Below are 24,215 nucleotides of genomic sequence, written 5' to 3'. Positions count from 1 at the left end.
GTGGTTTCTTGAGATGGACTCTACGCCTAGTGAAGATGCTGTGAAGACTGTTGAAATGAGAACAAAGGATTTAGGATATTATGTAAACTTAGTTGATAAAGCAGAGGCATGGTTTGACAGGATTGACTCCAATTTTGAAAGAAGTTCCCACTGTGGGTAAAATGCTATCAAACAGCATCTCATGCTACCGAGAAATCATTCATGAAAGGAAGAGTTAATCAATGGGACAAACTTCACCCTTGTCTTATTTTAAGAAGTTGCCATAGCCACCCCAACCTTCAGCATCCATCAACCTGATCAGTCAGCAGCCATCAACACTGAGGCAACCAGCAAAATGATTAGGACTTGCTGAAAGCCCAGATTACAGTTACCATTTTTAGCAATATTCTTAAATTAAGGTACGTTCAATGTTCTTTTTAGCCATGATGCTATTGCACACTTAACAGACCACAGTGTAGTATAAACATAACTTTCTATGCACTGGGACACCCCAAAATTCCTTTGACTCACTTTATGGCCCTATTCACTCTATTGCGGTGGTCTAGAACCAAACCTGAAGGATCTCAGAAGTACGTCTGCATACTAGCACACCTGGGCACATATAACAAATGGCCTATTTTTAATTTGGACTATTCTTTTTTTTTTTTTAAGATTTTATTTATTTTTTAGAGAGCGAGCGAGAGAGAAACAGCATGAGAGGGGGGAGGGTCAGAGGGAGAAGCAGACCCCCTGCTGAGCAAGGAGCCCGATATGGGACTCGATCCCGGGACTCCAGGATCATGACCTGAGCCGAAGGCAGTCGCTTAACCATCTGAGCCACCCAGGCGCCCTAATTTGGACTATTCTTATCAGCTTTTTCACTTTATAGTCATTCCGCATACATTCCTTGTAGTTTAGAAAAGCAGTTTCTGGGCGCCTGGGTGGCTCAGTTGGTTAAGCGACTGCCTTCGGCTCAGGTCATGATCCTGGAGTCCCGGGATCGAGTCCCATATCGGGCTCCTTGCTCAGCAGGGGGTCTGCTTCTCCCTCTGACCCTCCCCCCTCTCATGTGCTCTCTCTTTCTCATTCTCTCTCTCAAATAAATAAATAAAATCTTTAAAAAAAAAAAAAGAAAAGCAGTTTCTGACATTCTGTATCTTCGCTGTCTGTTAAGCCAGGTATTGTATAAAACATAAGCACATTTTAAGAATTCTAACCTAAAGGCAGCTCTCTACCAAGCCAGTTCTATAATTCTCTGTTTTCGTTTGCACTTAATCACTAATTCACCAACGCTGCACTCAGGGAGTCACTACAGACAATTATGCTAATGCTCATAGCAAGAGCAACTAACGTTTATGGAGGACTTTTTGTGCTAGGGACTTTCCTGAAGGCTTTGCATACATTACCTGGTTTTGTTCATACTATAGGAGACCTGTGGTATGGCATTCATGTATATTAATGAACTCTAATTTACTTTCTGTAGCTGGCCCAAGGCCCCAACCCCCAAACACCTGAGCTAGGACTACTCACACCCCGCTTCCAGCCACTTCCTCTTTTCCATTGCCTCTCAGCACTCTCCTTTCTAGAAGAGCCACCAGTGCTCCTCCTCCTCCCTCTTGCGACGTTTTGGGAACCATGGCGACCAACGCTGTCCCTCCCCCTCCTCCTCCCCAGACGACCCGGCTGGCACCAGGTGGGAGGATCTGCTACGTAACCGCGCGTGTGACTGCCTAGTAACAGTGCCTGCGAGTTGGAAGCGCGCCGAGAGAGGGGTGGGGCGAGAGAGCTGACGCCGGCACGCGGAACGTCTTTGCAGCCTCGCTTCGGGGGCGGAGCCTTGCCAGTCAGCGGGAGCAGAGTAGCTAGCGATCGTCGCCCAAGCGCGCGGTTTCTTAGTCCTCAGCTTTGGACCGGGCAGCCTAGCTTTGAGGAGTGAAGAGAGTACGCAGTTACCCCACAATGTCTGGTGAGTTAGGTCAGCCTCAGGCCGGCCCCTCACATGCCGGGCTAGATTTTCCGAATCCTGAGAGAAATCGGGCTGGGGTCCCGGGAGGGGTGATCCGAAGGGCCGGTGCCCATGGGCGCAGGTCCTGGATCCAAAAGGTTCTTGAGCAGATAACGGATTCACCTCTGCAGTGGGTCACCCCGTCGGAGGTGGTGCCTGTCGCTGTGCTGGCCGTCCAGAGGTACCTGTTAGAGGATGAGCCACGCGACACGATACCCAAACCTCCCCTTTACTGCTATGATGTGACGATCTCGGACGGGGTGTACCAGGAGAAGTGCTACCTGGACCCCAGCCTGAACTTTCTCGTATATAAAAATATTCTTAAAGTTGGCATAGAAATGAAAATTTCCAGAGTCTCGTGTCTTTACAACGAGAAAAGATTAGGCCAGGGGATCCTGTGCATAGATAACGTCCACTGTGGGGAGACCCTGGAGGCTATTTCTCTAGAAACTCCATTCAGAAATAGTGCGCACGAGGAGGTACCGGAGAGGCCTTTAAGAGGCGGGAAGAGTCATTACCTGGCCCTGTGGAATAACGAAGATCCATATGGAGATATTTGGTTAACCAACAAGCAACCCGAGGAACACAATTTTAACAGTAAGTAATTGGAGGGAATGATGGAGGGGTTAAAAAATAGTTTTCGGGAGCTTGCGTTAATGGGAAAGGAAAGGAGGGTGCATTGGTATTGTTCATTTCAAGCCGCGAGTGGGAATAAACAAATGCTCCTGGATGTCGAATTGGCGCTCCCTTAATGAAATTTGCACAGCCCGTGTCTTGCTTTGATTATTCAAGTGGCCATTCAGGAACTGTCTGAATACATCTCAGATTTAATCTGGCATATATACTTGTGTGTGCGTTTGCCTACGGTGGAATTATCTTTCGTTTCATTCCCATTCCACTTGTGGAAATAGTACTTTTCTGTGTTGGTTGGCGAGTGTATAGATTTGAATTTGGCATAAAAGTCGTAAATATTCGTGGTTTTGCATGTTTTAACCTTCATTCCAAAAAGGATGTTCCGTGATTTATTCCTTAATAATTTGCATTAATGAAACGCCATTTTTATGTCTTTGAGTGTAGCAGTTATGTAAATACTGCTTTTTTGAATGTGTGATTTTTGTGGACAGGCTTGGAATTTTCATTTTTATGTTTCTTATTGCGTATCACGGACAATACTGACCTGAGAAGTTTAATTCTTCCGTACCACAAGTAGGAAGTTAGCCTGAAAATGCCTGTTCGTCATCAGCAACTGCTGTAAAACATATTTTATCAGGGATGGAAGGGGAATGATAGTACTATAGGCATGTACGTATATGGAATGGGGACCAAATAAAACGCAAAAAAAATAAAATAAAGGCGAAAGTACTCAAGGAAGAAAGATAATTTTCTACATTTAACGGCTTTTCAGTTTTTTTCTTTTTACATTGCAGTCATAATATTAGCTCATATATAGTCTTGCTATGACGTGTATCAGCAACAGGCTTGAAAGTGAAAAGACAGAGGGATCAAAAATATGCAATTAAAGTAATACCAGTTATAAGGGAAAAAAGATGTTATAGAAATGTGTGGACAAGGATGATTTAAATAACTTAAGCTTTAAAAGCAAGATAGTAATTTCGGGGATGAAATAATGGAATGATTTTTATCTCAAGCATGGAATAAGGCGGCACTGCATTACTACTCTTAAGTGTTGATCATTTTTATTTTTAGGATTGAATACATAAATGAAAAATTGGTGTCTAGAAGAATTAAGAGGGGAATAATAATTTGTAAAAATATATTTCATTTTTCTGACTATGAAAGTGATATCCATTATTGAACACATATTTTTATTACAAAAGACAATGTCCATGTGCTAAAAAATCCAAACTATATTTAGAAGCATATTGTTGGCTAGCAAGAAAAAGAGCAATACAGACTGAAAAGCAAACACTTATTGAACACCTAATGGGCAAGATAATATTAAAAGTACTTTATTTGTGTAGACATAAAAAAGTATATTGTATTAAAAATGTAAGACCCGGGTATAGTAAAATTTTGATGACAAAATCTAGAAGTGGGTATATAGGTGTTCTTTCAAGTTTGCTGTATGTTTAAAATTTTCAATAATAAAATGTCGGGGTGGAGTGAAAGACCCCTTTACCTCCTCCTCCTATGCCTTCAACTTTCCTCTCAAAACTCCAAAGGTTCAGCAGTTTGGTGTGTATCACTGAAAAAAAAAAAAAATCTGTGGCGTGGCATGATTTGTTGTTTACACTTATCTCAAGCATCTTTAATGTACATCTGCACATACACACTTCCACAGTAGGGGTATACCATAATTTATATTATCATGCTCATGTGAATGGGTAATTATCAATTTTAGGCAGTTACTGGTTTTTCAGGTTTAGATCCAGCACTGAACATCATTAGGATATACACATACTTGTTCTTTATGTTCAAGTATTTCTGTTAAATGGATAGATGCCTAGAAGTGAAATTGCTGGGTTAAAGAATATTTAAATTTTTTAATTTGATGGATATTGATAAATCATCTTCTGAAAAGGTTTTACCAATCTATATTCCCCCTAACATATGTATGAATGCCCATTTCCCCATATTGTGCTAATTTTAAATTATATCTCTTGACTTTTCTGATTTCTTTGCTAATGGGTGGTATTTGCTATATATTGCAAATTACATTCTCACACTCTGTCCCCTTTCTTTTAACATTGTTTATGGTGCATTTTTGTGCTTTTTTAAAACTTTTCTATTAAGGCATGATATGTACAAAGTGTTAAAGTCTTAAAAATACAGCTTGAAAATAAAGCTTGAAACCATCCCCACCCCTGCCCCCAGATCAAGATACAGAACATTTTAAGCATCTCAAAAGTCTCCCTAAGGCCCTCTCCTGGTCAATATCCTACTCCAAAGGTAACCAATATGGTGATCTAAAAGACAGCTTTTCAAAATGGAAGTTAGATCTTGCCAATCTCCTGTCTAAATCTCTCCAGTGGCTCCCCATTGCACTTAGACAACAATCCAGACCTCCTATCAGGGTGCGCAAGGCCCTGTGGTGTGGGCAAACTTTCTTTAAATGGCCAGATGGTAAATCTTTTTGCCTTTGTCGGTCATATAGTCTCCAGTCACAGCTATTCAACTTGGCCAGAGTATAGCAAAAGCAGCCATAGGCAATATGTAAATTAATGGGTTTGCCTGGTTTTTTAAAAGATTTTATTTATTTATTTGAGAGAGAGAGAATGAGAGAGAGCAAGCACATGAGAGGGGGGAGGGTCAGAGGGAGAAGCAGACTCCCCGCCGAGCAGGGAGCCTGATGCGGGACTCGATCCAGGGACTCGATCCAGGGACTCGATCCAGGGACTCCAGGATCATGACCTGAGCCGAAGGCAGTTGCTTAACCAACTGAGCCACCCAGGCGCCCCAGGTTTGGCTGTTTTATAGTAGAACTTTATTTACAAAAACTGGCAGCAAGCCAGATTTAGCTCAAGGGCTGTAGTTTACAGACCCCTGCCCTGCCCCGTCCCCTTACGCACCTCTCTAACCCTTCTCCTCCACCATTTTGTTTCCAGAATACAGGCCTTTTTTTTTTTTTTAATCTCAAACCTCCTTGCTCTTTCCTTCTTCTAGTATGTCGCTCCTGCTTTTTTCCTCTTTCTGGAAAGTTCCTTCCCATCTTCAGGTTTCAACTCAAATATATAAAATATGTTAGAAAAGGGTTGTTTAGGGCGCCTGGGTGGCTCAGTTGGTTAAGCGACTGCCTTCGGCTCAGGTCATGATCCTGGAGTCCCGGGATCGAGTCCCGCATCGGGCTCCCTGCTTGGCGGGGAGTCTGCTTCTCCCTCTCCGGCTCCCCCCTCTTGTGCTCTCTGTCTCTCTCACTCTCTCTCTCAAATAAATAAATAAAATCTTTAAAAAAAAAAAAAAGAAAAGGGTTGTTTAAATATGTATTCCCTCCCCATTTATTGTTATTGCATCACCATGGAAATGCCCTTCATAGGATTGATAACACTCTGAAATTATTTTTTCTGTTGTTTTCTTTTTCCTCCCACTGATTTATAAGATCCATGAGGGCAAGGAGTCTGTTTTTTTCACTGCTGTGAGGCATTTCTCCTATACCCAGAACAGTGTCTGCCATGTGGTAGGCGTTCAGTAAGTGTTTGTTGAATAAAGGAATGCATAAAATAAATTACATTAATGGATTTTCTAATGTTGAACCACTTTTATATCTCTATTTGGTCATGGTTGTTATATTTACATACATATTTAAAGTGAATTTGTTCCATAGATTTTACTTTTTTAGGCGGTTACTATTTCAGCCCAATATTGATATCAGGTTAATTAATATTAGCTAGTAGAATGATTTGGGGAACTTGCCTGTTTTTCTGTGCTTACAGAAATCATTTGTTCACTGAAGGTTTGGTAGAATTTACCCCTAAAACTATTTGAACCTGGGGCCGTGGTCCAGGATTGGGGGTTGAGAGAATGACTCCTTTTCAGTTTCTCATAGAAAAAGTAATGAAATCAATAACACTTCTTCTTGAGTCCATTTGTGAGAGTTGATATTTTACTAGGAAATCTCATTTCACCTAGATCTCAAAGTTGTATGCAATAGTCTCTATTTTTAAATTTTAGTTTATATTTTTAAAATATTTTAGTCTTGTTTCATCCTCTTTTACATTCCTAGTATTTATGTGTTTATCCTTTTTTATGGTCATCCTTGCCAGAGGCTTGTCTATTAGTATTTAAAAAAAACACTTTTAGCTTTACTAATTAAGTCTATATTGGGGAGATGTTTTCTACTTTATTAACACTATCTTTAATTTCTTGTATTTCCTTTGTTCATATTTTTTTGTACTACCTTCTTAAGTTGAATGCTTGGTTCACTTATTTCCTTATTTCTTTCTTCCAAAAGCTTTTAAAATTCCAAAATTTCCCATGGATACTGCTGTGGCTGCATACACTAGTTTTTGAAGTGTAGAGATTTTATTTTATTTTTACTCATTACTCATATTTTCTGATTTTAAATTTGAGTTCCTCTTTAACCCTCAAAATTTTAGAAAAAGCTTACTTATTATATATGAAGTCTATTATAACAAGTTTTTAAATTATTTTAAAGATTTTATTTATTTATGTTGAGAGAACTTAAGTGGGGGGTGGGGGAGGATGAGAAGGGGCAGAGGGAGAGGGAGAAGCAGACTCCCTACAGAGCAGGGAGCCCAGATGCAGAGCTCGATCCCAGGACCCCAGGATCATGACCTGAGCCAAAGGCAGCCACTAAACCAACTGAGCCACCCGGGCACCCCTATAACAAGTTTTTAAATTTTAATTAAAGTATTGCAGTTCTTATTTTAAATCGATTTTATTTGCCCATTTCTCTGAGAGGAATATTGGCTTCTCTTTATGACAGTGGTTTTGTTCATTTCTCTTTGTATTTCTAAAAGCTTTTGATTTAAATGTATAATGTATAAAATTTTATAACAGTAATATCTTGTTGGTGGATTTTTAGCCTTTTATCAGTATGGAATTTTTTTGTCCTTTCATGCCTTGCATTCTATTTTGTCTTGATAGTACTATTTACTACTGCTGCTGTCTTTTAGTTGGCATTTTGGGCAGTGGTTCTCAAACATGAATGGGCATCCATATCACTTCAAAAGTGTTTTAAAATGCAGATTTCTGGGCCCCACCACCAGTTTCTGATACAGTAGGTCTGTGGTAGGGCCCTAGAATTTGCATTTCTAAGAAGTTCCCTGGTGCTAATGATGCGGGTGGTGCAAAGGCCACATCTGGAGAACTGACCTAGTGTATGTATCTTTGTCCATCCCTTTATTTCTATTTTGTTTTGTATTTGTCTTTTTAAAGAAATACATAGCTAAGATTTTGGGGTTTTGACCCAAACCAGTTCTTTTTCTTTTAAGAGATGGATTTAATCCAATTAAATTTAAAGTCATTAATGATGTTTTTGTACCTGTTCTCGCAGAACTACTTTACTCTACGGCATGCCTTATTTTTTTTTTCCTTTTGCAAGATTTAAATTTCTTTTCCTTCTAGTGCTTTAGAAGTTATACATTAATTTGTATTCTCCTAGAGGTTACCCTTAATGTTTCAACAAAATTATTTAAACTTTGATTTTTGTGTCAATCTCCAGAATTATTCACAATTTATAATATCTTCCTCTTGAATAATACAAGGTGTTTAGGACTCTACTTAGTCATGATGCAATTTGGCATTTTGCTATATGGGTTTGAAAGTATTTGATTGAGGATATTTGCCATCATAAATGATTTGGATTTATGGGGTTTTTTTCCTGTGTACTATTTTTGTCATAATTTTTCAGGATTTATCTATGTTTATAAAATTAATTGTTAGAACCTGGTGCCATTTTTAGAGGTCATTATTTGTGAACTTTTTCACTTTCTTCCATGGATATTGACCTATTCCAGTTTTCTTCTGCTTAAGGCAATATTGATAATTCATATTTTCCTAAAAGATTATTAATTTCACTGATATTTTCAAGTTTAGTGATATATAATCACATATAATCATATTTTTCTCTAGGTTTATAGTTGATCACATTTCAAACATATTTTTGTTTTCTGTCTTCATGGTTGCACTTGTCAGAGGTCTACCTTTTCATTAATTTTTCCAGGAATTGGATTTAACAGTTGTGTTTTTCTAATACATTATTTTCAGCTCTTTATTCCTTTTTGCATTCCTTAGATTTATTCTTTTGCAGTGGTTTTCATTGTATGGTTCAAGGACCTCTAGAGATGTCCCCAAGACCTTTTCAAGGGATTCACATCAAAACTATTTTCATAATAATAATACTAAGACTTCATTTACCTTTTATCACTTTAATTCTCTGAAAGTATGCGGTGGAGTCTTCCAGAAGCTACAGGACATGTGACATTGAAACAGACTGAATGCCAAAGAAATATGAGTATCCAGCTGTCTTCTATTAAGCTAGACACTAAAAAGATTTACAAAAATATAAACTAGTGCTCCTCTTCTCACTAGATTTTTTTGTTTTAGAAAATAGAGACATTTTTCAAAAATATATATATATTTATATTATACATAATAGGTTTATTGTTTTTAAGGGAGTTAATGAATAATTTTTTATTTCTTAGTTTTACTTTATAATATGGCAAGTGTTGATAGATATTACCCACATAAATAAAAGCTTTTTGAGGTCTTCAGTAATTTTTAAGAATGTAAAGGCTCCTGAGACCAGAAAGTTTGAGAATCACTGTTCCATAACTTGCTATCTAACATTTTATATTGAATATCCAGTTTATTTATTTTCATTCTTTCTTTTGAAAATGAACACATTTTTGTGAATTTATACAGATTCTTCATTGTCTATGTATAGCGTGTAATTTCTTTTTGGATTTGAGAGATATGTATATTCTATGAAGTTTGTGAGTTAAAAACCCAAACTGGGAAAATATTAACCAGGCAGATGTCTGATCAGAGCTAACTCTGTGGACTCAGTTATAGTGGAAGCAGTGGCTTTTAGAACTCTGGTTTTACAAAAGCATATAACTCTTGAATTTATTCTAGTTAGTGAAAGCATATGTGCCTTCATTGACCAAGAGTGTTCCACGTACATTTCAGATAATTCAGAACTGATCCAAAATTCATCTGACCTAATTAAAAAGGAAATCAGTTATGTCAGAGAAAATATTAGGACCTATGATTCTGAGCTATAAATTTTTTGGAAGAATGTAGAAGGAAAAGTATACAAGATATCTGAAGACTAAAAATAGTATGTTTTTTATGATACAGGTGTAACTACAACATTCCACTTAAATTCTTATTAAAAAGAAATTACAAATATGGTTTTCATACCAAAATGTTGAGTAGTGAGGCATTATGTAAATTAAAATAAGTGGGAGATATCTTGTGAAATAAAATACTGGAATAAATACAAATTCAGGTTTTAAAAGTTGGGATTGGACTATGAGAGAGCAAAATGTAGACGGAATTGCAGATGGAACCTCTCTTAACCCAAAGAAGAATAAAATAAAAAATACAAGTTAATCTTTTAAAGATGGTGAATAGCTTTTAAGCAGTTTTTGTATTTGCCAGCAGGCATGGAGATTAAAATTTCAAAGTAAATTGTATGACATATGAGAAGATAATGAGTACTATGTAGAAAAGTAAGATGGGATGAGGCATAAGAAAAGGGATCGCTTTTCAGTAGGGTAGTAAGGGATAACATCACTGAGAAAGTGACCTTTGAGCAAAACTTGAAGGAGAGGAGGAGGGAAGTCACTCTGGTATCTAAGAAGACATTCCAGGGGCACCTGGGTGGCTCAGTCGTTAAATGTCTGCCTTCGGCTCAGGTCATGATCCCAGGGTCCTGGGATCAAGCCCTGCATCAGGCTCCCTGCTCAGCGGGAAGCCTGCTTCTCCCTCTCCCACTCCCCCTGCTTGTGTTCCCTCTCTCGCTGTGTGTCTCTCTCTGTCAAATAAATAAATAAATAAATAATCTTAAAAAAAAAAAAGACATTCCAGACAGAGGGAACAGCAAGTGCAAAGGCCCTGGTACAAGACTATGTCTGGCATGTTTGGGAAATATAGAACTTACACATATAAAACTACGGTGAGGGCAATACAGAAATATGTCATAAAACAATTCTATAAATTAAACATGTAAGTGCTTGGTAGTGGGAAAATATTCCATGGCATTGAGTTTCTCCCACAAAATTTCTTAAGGGAGATGAGTTTATTGAAGTATAATTAACATACAATGTTATATTGGTTTCAGGTGTACAATATAATGATTTAACTGTACTATACATTTCTCAGTGCTGATCAGAACATGTGTTCTTTTAATCCCCTTTATCTGTTTCACCCATCCCCCCACCCAGGGGGAGATGAGTTTAGATCCAAGCCTTTCAGGAAGTAATTACCCAGTTTGACAAGGCAGAGGGCATTCAAGATGGGATAGTATATTAGTTAATATAGGTATTTACCTTTGTGCCAGGCACATAGTAAGGCATATTTATGTATTAGCTATTTTTTTTAGAGAAAGAGAATGCATGCGCGCGAGAGAGTTGGAAAGGTGGTAGGCAGAGGGAGAGAAAAAGTCTTAAGCAAGTTAAGCAGGCTCTCCACACCCAGCGACCCTGAGATCATGACTTGAGCCGAAATCAAGAGTTGGCCACTTAACTGACTGAGCCACCCAGGCACCCCTATATATTAGCTATTATTATTAAGGATAGCATGTATTATTAAGTTTTGTACGTGAGAAGTATATAGACTGGCTTAGCTGGTGAGTAGGAGTTGCTTTGGGGATGATCTAGCTACCATTTTTAAATTACAATTTTAAAATTACATGACATATTAAGTAGGATTTTTTTTCTATTTTATTTTTTTATTCTAGATACCAAAATAATTTCCCTGTCTCACCTTGAAATGACCTGGGCTAACAGAAGGAATTTTCCTGCATTGCTTGTGAGAATCTTACATAAATCGAAACTGCGATACTATGGAAAACCTGATAAAAAGATGATTGAGCCGTACCAGGTATAAGTAATGACAAGATATTACATGTTAATGTAATAGTTATAGATTATAGCTTATAGACATGACTCCATATTAGGATAATTTATGTTCAAATAATATTTTATAAGTTTAATTTAATAATTTTTAAAACATACATAAATGTATATTTCAAGGTATTTTTCTATAACTTCTTACACAAAAAGAAATTCTTACTGTATTGGTACCTTGTAGTTCCCTGATTCAACTGGTCTCCTTCACGCTTTTTTCTGTATCTTCAGCCTTTTCTTCTCTACTGTGCTTTCTACACCAGCATAGAGACATACTCTAGTCTTTCATTTTAAAAAAATACAAAAATCTCCTTTGACCTCAGGACTCCTCTATTCTCTCTCTTCTTCTCTTCTGGCAAGCTCCTTGGAGAAGTAGTCTCTGCTAGATGTTTTCACTTTCTTACCTCCCATTTACTTTTCAACACAATTAGTTTGACTTTTTTCTTCAGCTGGTCACTCACTAGAGACCTTCTAATTGTCAAATCTAGCTGATACTTTTCTGTTATCTTGACTCTCTGTGCCACAGAATGTCAGTGAGAACTACCTTCTTGATTTCTGTCCTGTTTGGTTTCTTATTTAACATTTTACCATATTTTCACATGTTATCAAGAATTATTTTAAGTGTTTTATTAAGCCTTCATTATAACAGTTATACATACTTTGAGGGAATTTGGGAAATGCAGAAAGCTATATAAATAAAGCTGGTAAGTAATATCACCCCAAATTCTACCAGAGCCACTATTAATATCCAAGTGTTTTATTCCCTTTTTTGTATGTATATATCATGTCTACATACATACATAACATATATATGCACATATCTCACATCTATGTGTATATGTATGCATATCCTATATTGCATGACTATGTCATATATTAAATTATCTTACAAAATGGAAATCATATTGTACATACAATTTTGTATCACTTAACATTTCCTTAAGTATTTTCTATCACTAAAAATCATAACTTTTCATAGTTACAGATTGTATCATAACTTATTCAGTCATTCCCCTATAGTTTTGCTTTCTTGTTCTTAAAATGAGAATGCCCTGAGATAAAAGTAACAAATATGCATGTGCTATTTCACTCTTTTTTTCTAGACCTTTTTAGAAGTTGCTGACAGTTCAGGCACGGTGTCTGTGATTATGTGGAATGCCCTGTGTCCTGAATGGTATAAAAGTTTGCGGGTTGGTTTAGTTCTTCTGCTTCAGGATTATTCTGTTAAAAAGAGTTACCCATTCAGGATGCAGCCTCTACCGGTGGATCCACAGATCAAACTAATTTCTACAATGGGTTAAGTATTCGATAAATTTACTGTTTTATGGCTATTTTGTTTGTATAAATTTGTAAAGTACCATATGAGCCAAAGGCTCCTAAAAATTGCTGAATCTGTTAGAACGTGGGGAACTTTTAAATTCCTTTATCTATACAAATTTTAAGCAATCACTTAATAAATTATTTATTATTGCATTTATTAAGAAGAAATAGTGTGAGATATTTATTGTTAATTAATGAGCTCCACTTAGGATGTACTTTTTTTGTTCTATTTTTGTATTATAATACTAAATTAATGACTTGAATATACTTTTCTGTTACTGTAAGGTGCTATTCAAAAAGGCTTTTGTCAGCGTTTTACTTTGAAATAATTTCAAACTTGGGCGCCTGGGTGGCTCAGTTGGTTGAGCGACTGCCTTCGGCTCAGGTCATGATCCTGGAGTCCCTGGATCGAGTCCCGCATCGGGCTCCCTGCTCAGTGAGGAGCCTGCTTCTCCCCCTAACCCTCCCCCCTCTCATGTACTCTCTCTCTCTCTCATTCTCGCTCTCTCAAATAAATAAATAAATCTTTAAAAAAAAGAAATAATTTCAAACTTAGGTAAAAGTTGAAAGAATAGTACAAAGAACGCCATATACCCTTTACACAGATTCAACAGTTGTTAACATTTACCTTTACTTTATCATTCCCCACCTCTCTCTCTATATATATTTGTCCTCTGAAATATTTGAGAGTAAGTGGCAGCCATCACACATACCCCTTTACCTCAAAACACTTCAGTAATATTTCAGTGTGTATTTCCTAAGAACAGGAACATTCTATTCTATAATCACAGTACAGTTATCAAAATCAGGACATTTAAGGGGCGCCTGGGTGGCTCAGTTGGTTAAGCGACTGCCTTCGGCTCAGGTCATGATCCTGGAGTCCCTGGATCGAGTCCCGCATTGGGCTCCCTGCTCGGCGGGGAGCCTGCTTCTCCCTCTGACCCTCCCCCCTCTCATGTGCTCTCTCTCTCTCTCTCATTCTCTCTGTCTCAAATAAATAAATAAAATCTTTAAAAAAAAATCAGGAAATTTAAAATTGATAAATTGCTGTTATCTAGCCTGCGGTCAGTATTCAAATGCAACTGAATTGCTGCAATTTTGAAAAGGCTCTTCCTAATTAGTATTGAAATCAAAGTTTTGACATCTTGGCATCATGCTAAATATTTTTGGAGCATTACAATTATTAAGTGGTTGTTTTCAGATGTGGATATGAATTTTTTGCCTTTCCATTTTTCAAAATGGTAGATTATATCACTCAAGTTTAAGTATTGTTTTTGGCTCATACTAGTTTTATACTGGACCTGTAATTCTATGTATTTTAAATTCCCTACTAATACATTAAGCTAAATTACTTGGAGAATGTGCAGATAATATGGCCTTTGTTCACTGTTTCCTTAAATACATGTTTATTTACGAAAATCTCATATGATTCTTTATTAAAGTCTTAAGGATTTGGTAGACATCAATCATGTCTTGCTGGATGAATAAGTCATTACCTAGTAGTTTAGTATAATTAGTCCATTATCTCATTGCTCTTTATTATAGAAAGGTAAGAAATTAAACTGATATTGATGTTGGGATTTGAGAATACAGGAAAAAACTGGCAAAAAGCTAATTTGCAACATGTATTATTATGTCTGTCAATTTGTAAATTCTTTCCACAACCAAGCATGGAAAAAAAATGCTTTAGTAAAAATTGAGACATTTGTCAATAACAGATAAGGTAAGTAAATTTGTTGATGTCACTTAATCACTGGCACAGTGAAAAGTAAAACCTAGTTTTTCTGACCCCTAACCTAGTGTTCTTTTTATGAGATACAGTGTTTTTCTGGTGTAAAGAGAATTCATTTAAATCACAATTTTTACACGGCTGTGGGCAAATCTAGAAATGTGTCTGGTATTAATAGCTGTTTCTAAACCTTAAAAACATATGGAAAGTAGAACAATAGATAGCATGTGGTCAATAGATAAACAGCTACTAAAACTTAACACTGAAATTGAATCAAGCAGTATGCTACCTCTGCTATATAGAATTACAGGGCCAGATTTTCATAATGGAAACTCCCTTTAGACATGAGAGGCTATTTATACTTTCAGGTAAATAATTGCAAATATAGAAATTATTTTTTAAAATGAGAGGCTTAGATGAGAATATACTGAAAATGTTTCTTTTAGTCTTTAAAACAGTTTTACTTTTTATCAGTGTTAGCATCAGTCTACTTTATCCCATACCTTTTTAATAAGGAATAGGACTTTTTCCCTCTTTATCAGGGGTCAGCGAACTATTTCTATAAAGGAAATATAGGTTCTGTCATAAGTACACAGTCTGCCTTTATAGAGTGAAAGCAAACAGAGGTAATATGTAAGGAATGGGCATGGCTGTGTTACAGTGAAACTTTATTTGCAAAAACAAGCAACCATCTGCAGGCTATAGTTTGCTGAGCCTACACATATATACAGAGCTCAACCCTGGCTGGACATTACTATTGCTTGGGGAGCCTGAAAGAACCATAGGCATGCCAGGTTCAGAGATTTTGATCTGGTTACTCTGAGGAGGGAACCAAGACATTGATGTGTCTTTAAAAATCCTCAGGCGATTCTAATGCACAGCTAGAGTTGAGAACTACTGACTTATGATCTTTAAAAAGCTCAAATGGATTAATGATCTTTTGAAGGGAAATGACAGTTTTGTAAACCATGCTAGACACAAGAGATACAAAGATAAGTAATACAGCATTCTACCCTTAAAAAATTAGTCTAACAGGGTAATATATTACACTGTATGTTAACTAACCAGAATTTAAATAAAAACTTGAGAAAAAATAGTCTAATTACAGTTCATTAAGATGAACAGATTACAATAAAATGAAGGATTAATGACAGTAAAAAGTAAGAAGATGTGATGAACAAAAGGGGAGAGGAAAGGAACAGAAATGTAGTTGAAGAAAGAATGAATGGTCAGGAGAATGGGAGAATGAGTTGGATAGAAGAAAGTGTGAGTGAGGATTACAAATAATACCAGAGTAGTTTAAATGTTATGAGTAGGATAAATGAGAAAAAGTATATATTGGGGGCCAGGGTTGGTCAGTAAGGGAATAAGGGTTTGTGATACCATCACTGCCTTCTAGGTATTGATGTTGAAAGACAAACTATTGGGGTAATTGATCTTGATTTATTTTTTCATATTTACATGTGTAGTTCCAAGTTACAGACACTAAGATATAATTTTTTTAAAGACCAAATAAATGGAAGCCTATAAAGGTGAAAATTCTCTTGTAAAACATAGGATATATATATATATTTTTTTTAAATATTTTATTTATTTGACAGAGAGAGACACAGCAAGAGAGGGAACACAAGCAGGGGGAGTGGGAGAGGGAGAAGCAGGCTCCCTGCTGAGCAGGGAGCCCGATGCGGGGCTTGATCCCAGGACCCTGAGATCATGACCTGAGCCGAAGGCAGACGCTTAACGACTGAGCCACCCAGGCCCCCCAAACATAGGATATATTTGCTAGTAATGTATGGTTTTGTATATTGTCATTTGGCATATAATTCTGTCCTACCTTTTATCAAATAGTATTCAGCTAGCATCCCAAATAAACATTTTAAAATCTTGAGATTTTTCAGACTGTATTGTGTAATACCCACTGAGGTAATAGCATCAAGTATTTGGGGTTTTGGTGGGAAGGGGTTATTTATTTCATTCAAAATCTTAGCATTTTGGAGCTGGAAGGGAACTTAAATATAATCAGGTAACTATGACTATGAAAGTACTTTGTAAAATGCAAACTATTTTGTAGGTGCAAGGTAGTGTCATGTAATACAAACTCTCCTCACTTATATATGAAAAGACTGAAACTCTTAAAGGTAAAGTAAATTTTCTAATCACATGGCTGCTAATAGGCAAGATGAGAAATCAAGTATCTTCATCCTGGTTTTTTTTTTTTTTTTTTTTTGAGACAGAGAGAGAGCGTGCTCGAATGTGGGGGGGTGGGGAGGGGCAGAGGGAGAGAGAGAATTCCAAGCAGGCTCCACACCCAGCACAGAGCCTGATGTATGGCTTGATCCCAGGACCCTGAGATCATGACCCAAGCCGAAATCAAGAGCTGGATGCCCAACTGACTGAACCACCCAGGTGCCCCCTCTTCATCCTGTCTTAATCTTTGTTTGCTAAACAGCAAATTCTTAGAAAATATTACCTACTGCATAAAAGGGGATAGAAAGCCCTCTAAATAAATAGAGAAATAGCCCATGTTCCTAGGTAGGAAATCAGTCTCAATTTCATAAGTATGTCAAGTACCCCCAAATTGATCTGCAGATTCAGTGCTATTCTGTAAGATTTTTTTTTTTTCCGGAACTGACAAACTGACTAAAATTTATATGGAGGCACATAATTATAGAGACTAGTCAAGACAGTTCTGAAGAAAATAAGGGGCTGTAGAGAGAGTAAAGACTTCTCCTACAAATGTCATGAGTTATTATAAAAAATTTATGACCATGTAATATAGACAAACTGACCAGTAAATCACAATAGATCGAGAAATAGCCCTAAACACACAAAAATTTGATATGACAGGTGTGCTATACAGATCATCAAGGAAGGAAGAACTATTCAATAAATAGTATTGGAAAAAAAATTACATACTTGAAAAAAAAATGACATTATATCCCTATCTTATACCGTATAAAAAGTCAATTCCATATATAGCAAATGTAAAAGGCAAAACTTTTAGAAGAACTTATAAAGAAATATGCATTTGACCTTGGAATAAGGAAGGATTTCTTGGATAGGACACAGGAAATAGCATTTGTAAATGAATGATTAATAAACCCAACTTACATTGAAATATTTTTTTGGGTTTCAATTTATCTTTTTATTATAACATGAACTAAATTTAAGAAATTAGTCTTTTGAGTTTATTTCCCAGAGTTGTTGGATCTAAATGACAATATAACTCATTATGAAAATATACTGAAAAATACAAGAGCTGATGTAAAATGGTTATCAAGGTTCCAGGTATCAAGGGATTAGAGAAAGTGAAGAATGAAACCAGTCAGGCTGCAGCCTGATAGACGCAGGATGCGCTGGTTTAGCAAGGTGCCATCAAGGCATAGGAAGATCATCAAATGTGTGGTGATAAGTCACAGCGTGAGAAACATCTCCATCAGGCAACTTCCTACCCTTTTTTGTTTGGTAAATTGAGTTTTTCTTCATTTAATAACTTAGGATTCTCTTAAACTAACATTTCAAAACTAAAATAATTCATCAATGGGGCGCCTGGGTGGCTCAGTTGTTAAGCAGCTGCCTTCAGCTCAGGTCATGATCCCAGGGTCCTAGGATGGAGCGCCACGTCAGTCTCCCTGCTCCATGGGAAGCCTGCTTCTCCCTCTCCCACTCCCCCTGCTTGTGTTCCCCCTCTCACTGTCTCTCTCTCTCTCTGTCAAATAAATAAATAAAATCTTAAAAAAAATAATTCATCAAATGAGTCATTTTTATAAGTAAGGTAAATCACAGGATAATGTATTAGGAAAATTTTGTTCCTTTTTAAATCAGAAAGCCTTCAAGTGTTCAGGGATTGATGGAGTGGGGATGACAAATGCACATTTCAGATTTTCATCACCAATGAAAAAATAAAGCATTTTTATAGACTTAAAACTGTCAGTGCATTTAGATTTTGGTGAAGGAAAATTTAAAGTACCTCTACAATAATACAATGTTAATAAAAATTGGCCATGTACTGAGGTCATTTTAGGGAGCTACCATCATGTAAATATAAGAAAGGTAATTTCTTGATCCAAGTCAGTGAAATTGTAAAAAAGATTGTCTCTAGAGGACATTTTTTGAGAACAGTGCTTTTTCAGACACATTCTGATATTCAAATTCACTTTATAGCACAATTATAGATTAACCTTTTAATTACATTTTTTTAATTTTATTTATTTGTCAGAGAGAGAGAGCGCACAAGCAGGGGGAGCTGCAGGCAGAGGGAGAAGCAGACTCCCCACTGAACAGGGTGCCCGATGCGGGGCTCGATTCCAGGACCCTGGGATCATGACCTGAGCCAAAGGAAGACGCTTAACTGACTGAGCCACCCAGGCATCCCTAATTACATTTTTCTTAAAAAGCTGTGAGATTTCTGTTTCTTTGGGAGATATTTTCACCACTGCATTGTTCAGTTCCACAGGTTAAGCTTTCTTCATTATTATTAAGAACTTCATACATGTTAGAGATATTGCTGTTCATTGCTTTCTCGTCTTTTCAAAAAGACACAGGGAGACTTGCTAGACTAAAGCTGACGTCTTTAAAGGCATGCAACAAGAATATTCCCACAATGATCATAAAGAAGTCACTCAAAGTACCAATGACATCATCAATAGGCTTATCTTGCCACTCCTTAAAAAGAAGAGCTGAACAAGTTAAAACTGATGTTGTAAAGAATAGGTAATATATTGGAGTCATAATGGAAGTGTTGAATATATCCAGGGCCCTGTTCAGGCAATTAATCTGTGTGCTCACACACACTGTAAGGCTCAGCAGCAGGATCCAGGCCAGGGAATGTTGCAGCACAGGCTTTCCAGCAAACAGCTCTTTGATAGCAGTGCCCAGGCCCTTAACACAGGAGACTGAAAACGCTCCGATTACAGAGCAGATTGTTATGTACACAAGAATGTTTGTCTGTCCATGGCGGGGTCCAACCACGAAGATTAATATCAATGACATAATAACCACAAGTGTTGCAAAGACCACAAAACCTGGATGTCCCTGCTTGTGAGACATTTCAAGTCTCGATCTCCTCTTCTTTTGGAGCGTGAATGACCATAACTGTAGATCCTAGAATACTTACCAAACATCCAATTTTCCCATGAAGATTAAGTGTTTCATTTAGAAAGTATGAAGAAGGAATAGCACTTACTAGGACGCTGAGAGGCCCTATCAGAGTCACTAGGGTGGCTGGTGCACCTGCTCCCATTGATAGCAATCCAGCCCACGACAACCATTCTTTAAAATACGCATGACCACCTTGACCTGCTCTCATGGAGCCTTTCCTGGCAAGTCACAGAAGACTTGTTTGTTTGTTTTTTTTTTTTTTCCAAAATGAAACTCCCGCCAATGAAAATGCTGGAGCTCATAGCCAATCCCAAACCAATGTAAAAGTCCTATTTTCCGTGCTCCTGGATCATTTCGTTTGTTACTAAAGTTCTTGTGAGTCACAACAGAGAAACCACTGGTGCTGGAGGCAGGATTATGCAATCTTCAAATATGTAAGTTTAATATGATCTCTTTTATGAAAAAAAGGCTGGAAGCAGTTAGAGATGACTTATTCATTATCATTTCCTTATAAATAATACTGTTTATTCTCATCTTAAGTTTTAAACCCTGGCAGAGTAGCTCCAGCTCCACTTGGAGGCCAGCCATGCGGCTTCCCCATGCAGCATCCCCCCCACTATCTGGCCCTGGCCCTGGTCACCTCTGCTCACAGGCCCACGCAGACCTCATGGGCGGCCGCCCCTTGAGCTGGGGTGGGGACAGGGGAGGGTAGCACCTTCATCTCAGTACAGAAGGAGATGAGAGCATCTGGGGCTGCCAATTCCTCCATGGGGGAGTGTAGAGGGGAACCTGCCCCCCACGACCTGCAACCCCCCACTACCCCTACATTGAAATTAACTTTTTTTCATCAAAAGACACCATAAAAAGAACGAAAAGCAATGCACACATGGGTGAATGTATTTGCAATAATATAATCAACAAAGTATTAGTGTCCAATATATATAAAGAATTCCTTCAAATAAATAAGAAAAAACAGGGGCGCCTGGGTGGCTCAGTGGTTAAGCCATTAAACGTCTTGGGGAGCCTAGGGTTGGAACCCAGTGTCTGCCTCCCTGCTCAGCAGGGAGTCTGCTTCTCCCTCTGCCTCTCCCCTGCTTGTGTTCTCTCTCTCTCTCAAATAAGTAAAATCTTAAAAAAAAAAAAAAAAGATAAAAATTCAATAGAAAAGTGGGCAAAAGACACAAGCAGGTATTTCACAAAAGAGGGTGCATGAGGGGCTCGTGGGTGGTGCAATTGGTTAAACGTCCAACTCTTGATTTTGGCTCAGGTTGGGATCTCAGGGTCATGAGATCAAGTCCTGCTTCCAGCTCCATGCTCAGTGCGGGGTCGACTTATAAGACTCTCTCTCCCTCCCCCTTTGCCCCTCTTCCCCACTCTCTCTCTCTCTAAAATAAAAATAAATCTTTAAAAATAAAAAAAATTTAAAGATGATGCATGGATGTATCATAAATATATGAAATGTCATTCAACATAATTAGTAATAAGAGAAGTACAAATGAAGACCACAACAAATTGTCATTTTGTGTCACTAAATTGACAAAAAATAAATTTGATAGTAGCAAAATTTGGAGAGGATGCTGATCAATGGGAATTCCTACACATTGCTGGTAGAACTATAAATAGGTTAATTACTTGAAAATAGTTTAGAATTAGCCTGTAGAGTGGAACTTTTGTACATTGTACAATCCAGGGTTTCCCTCCTGGGTATAATACCCTAGAAAAATTTTGCCTGGGTGCACAGGGAGATATGTACAAAAAATTCATAGTGACCCTGTTTGTAATAGCAAAAACAGGAAATAATACAGATGTCCATCAACACGATAATGGGTAAACGAAATTGTAATATATCAACACCCTGGAACATTATTCAGCAGTGGGAATAAGAAAAAAAAAAGCACTACATGCAGCTACATGGGTGAATTTTAGGACCATAATGTTGAGTGAAAAGGGTAGCCCTAGAACACTGAATATGGTATGAGTTCATCCATATAAAGTTAAACAAAACAAATAGTATTTTGTTTGGGCAAAAACATATAAATGACAAAAACTTTTTTTTTTAAATTAAGAAAAATGATAAAACACAAAATCTAAGAAATGGCTAACCTTTGGTCAAGAGATAAGTAGATACGATAATGTAGGAATAAGTAGAAGAAAGCTATTGATCATGGTCTAGTTCTTAGGGTTAGTGGTGGGCTCAAAAGAGTTCAGTCTAATATTTTGCTGTGTAATTTGTGCACATAGTATATTCTTTTATCTGTATTAAATGTCATATTAAAGTAATATATTTGTTTTTCAGAAATCTGCCTGAACCTTCGAGATCCTCCAACTAACATAATTATCATTCCAGAAAAGCAGGTGAAACCTGAATGGAGATTGCCAAAATTAAATCACCGCTTTATCACAAGGTAGAATACTCATGTAAAATACCTTAAATATTAATTTTTAACTTTAGCCACTGAAACAGTATATTATTATTGCTCAAAATCTACCCCAAATTGGGGCGCCTGGGTGGCTCAGTTGGTTAAGCGACTGCCTTCGGCTCAGGTCATGATCCTGGAGTCCCTGGATCGAGTCCCGCATCGGGCTCCCTGCTCAGCAAGGAACCTGCTTCTCCCTCTGACCCTCCCCCCTCTCATGTGCTCTCTCTCGTTCGCTCTGTCTCAAATAAATAAATACTCTTTAAAAAAAAAAAAAATCTACCCCAAATTATGGAGTATCAACTATATAGATATATATTTTCACAATCATAATTTTAGAATGCTTTTTCACTGTTTAAAGATACAATATTTAACAATTTTGCTTTTTTTAGGTCAGAACTGGATGATATGCCAGAAAATCACATCTGTGATGTTATTGGCATTTTAGTTTTTGTAGGAAGGGTCCAGCGGTCAAAAAAAAAAGGTAAGCTTTTAAAATTGAAAGCCATAAAAAATATTTTGGTGAATAGTTCTGTGCTCATATATGCATAATTGTTTACCTTCATTTATTCTAATATCCTATCCATATAGAAAACCGTGAAGATTTTTGGTCATATCGTTGGATTCACATCGCTGACGGGACTTCAGAACAGCCATTTATAGTGGAGTTGTTTTCTACATCTCAGCCAGAAATATTTGAGAATATTTACCCAAGTACTCAATCCAGTATTTGCATCTTTTTATTTTTGGAAATGGGGGCATTAACTTAAAATGTTAAAGTGTGTACTGATTTACAGGGTGGCACGATACTGAGTTAGCAAATTCAAGCAGTATGATAGCATGTTTAAATTTTTTCTGTATTAATATTATATTTGGTATTACAGATATTAACCACCTTCTGGTTGTCTAGTCAGAATTAATTTGGGATTGAAACCAGTTTTTCAGAAAACAGGTGCTCTTATCAATTCTCATTATTAGCATTTCAGGCATAAAAGCTTAACATTCAGTGAAACTAAAACATAGGCAGTCAGTTCCCTTTGTATCCATTTTGAAATTGACTAAGTAGAACCACAAAAAAGACAATGAAGACTTTACTAATATCGAATTAACTGGTAGAGGCTTGACAGACTGTGTAATTAAATAATGACAGTGGTAAGTATGATTTCATTTGAGTATTAAATTAATATTACATTGGCAATGTTATACCAGCTGGTCAATATTTTAGTTACTTTGGTGTTGACATTTCCCCCTTGCATTTATTCAGATACAGAGGTATTTTTCCCACTAACTTTATTCATTTGAAAACATTTTAGGTATGCTTCAGATCTATTATGATAAGAAAAAAGTATATTTAATACTTTTTAACAACTTTAGTGAATTTTTCCTTATACCAGCTTGTACTACTACAAAGCTATTATAGCTACAGTGTGTTATTTCACTGTTTTTTCAAGTGATTATATGAATAAAATACTGATTGTTAAATGTTTGCCAACACTGGGAAAACTCCCAGTCTTGACCATACGTAATTTTTAAAATCAACAAGGTAAAAATTGTAGAGCATCAGGATACTTAGAGACCATATAAAGAGTTGTTCTGCTACGCCTTTATTGGTTATTACAAAATAGCATTCCACACCATTCAGATATTACCTTATTAGTTTCTACCATCTGCTTGTGAGATTAAAATTTTAAAATATATCTGGATGGAGGTATAGCTAGCATGAGGTATGCTAGCTATTGAGGGAGAGGGCAGAAAGAATTTTAGCCAAAACCAAGGCATGGGCTTGCAAGGTGAGTGGAGCTATGATTTCTCATGTAACTTCTCTCAGGGCATAAATGATTGATTCTGATGACTTCTCATGACGATTCCATTACCTCGTTTTAGGTGGGTTTTATGGCCAGGGCCCTCTCTCTTTGTAGCCACTTGAAACAACAAGTTGACACAAGTTTTAGATAATGATTTTTTCACAGAAATGTTGCCAAGTATACATGTTCTATTTCTTTGGATAATGGGAAATACATCTTTCTAAGAAAGCCTTATACAGACCTTGGTGAGATTTACTCTAGTACAGTAGTTGACAACATTTGCAATTTATGTTCATATTTTGACCA

At 37.0% G+C, this 24,215-nt stretch overlaps 1 protein-coding gene and 1 pseudogene across 2 annotated transcripts in view; one reads left to right on the top strand and one right to left on the bottom strand.

Annotated features, from left to right (window-relative positions):
* Nucleotides 1-1,815: 1,815 nt before the first annotated feature.
* RADX (RPA1 related single stranded DNA binding protein, X-linked) overlaps nt 1,816-24,215 on the top strand; it is an 81,566-nt gene continuing 59,166 nt past the window's right edge. For both annotated transcript variants that reach the window (XM_021678129.1, XM_021678122.1), the window contains exons 1-6: nt 1,816-2,581; nt 11,370-11,512; nt 12,642-12,834; nt 21,984-22,092; nt 22,497-22,588; nt 22,696-22,818. In XM_021678129.1, the coding sequence (XP_021533804.1) occupies nt 1,939-2,581; nt 11,370-11,512; nt 12,642-12,834; nt 21,984-22,092; nt 22,497-22,588; nt 22,696-22,818 (1,303 nt within the window). In that variant the 5' untranslated portion in view covers nt 1,816-1,938. The remainder of the gene's footprint in view (nt 2,582-11,369; nt 11,513-12,641; nt 12,835-21,983; nt 22,093-22,496; nt 22,589-22,695; nt 22,819-24,215) is intronic.
* Nucleotides 18,977-20,040, bottom strand: LOC110570158 (annotated as a pseudogene).

This window comes from Neomonachus schauinslandi, chromosome X (genome assembly GCF_002201575.2).
Source record: "Neomonachus schauinslandi chromosome X, ASM220157v2, whole genome shotgun sequence".
NCBI lineage: Eukaryota > Metazoa > Chordata > Mammalia > Carnivora > Phocidae > Neomonachus > Neomonachus schauinslandi.
Note: the sequence above shows the minus strand (reverse complement) of the source record. Positions and strands in the feature narration are given on the sequence as shown.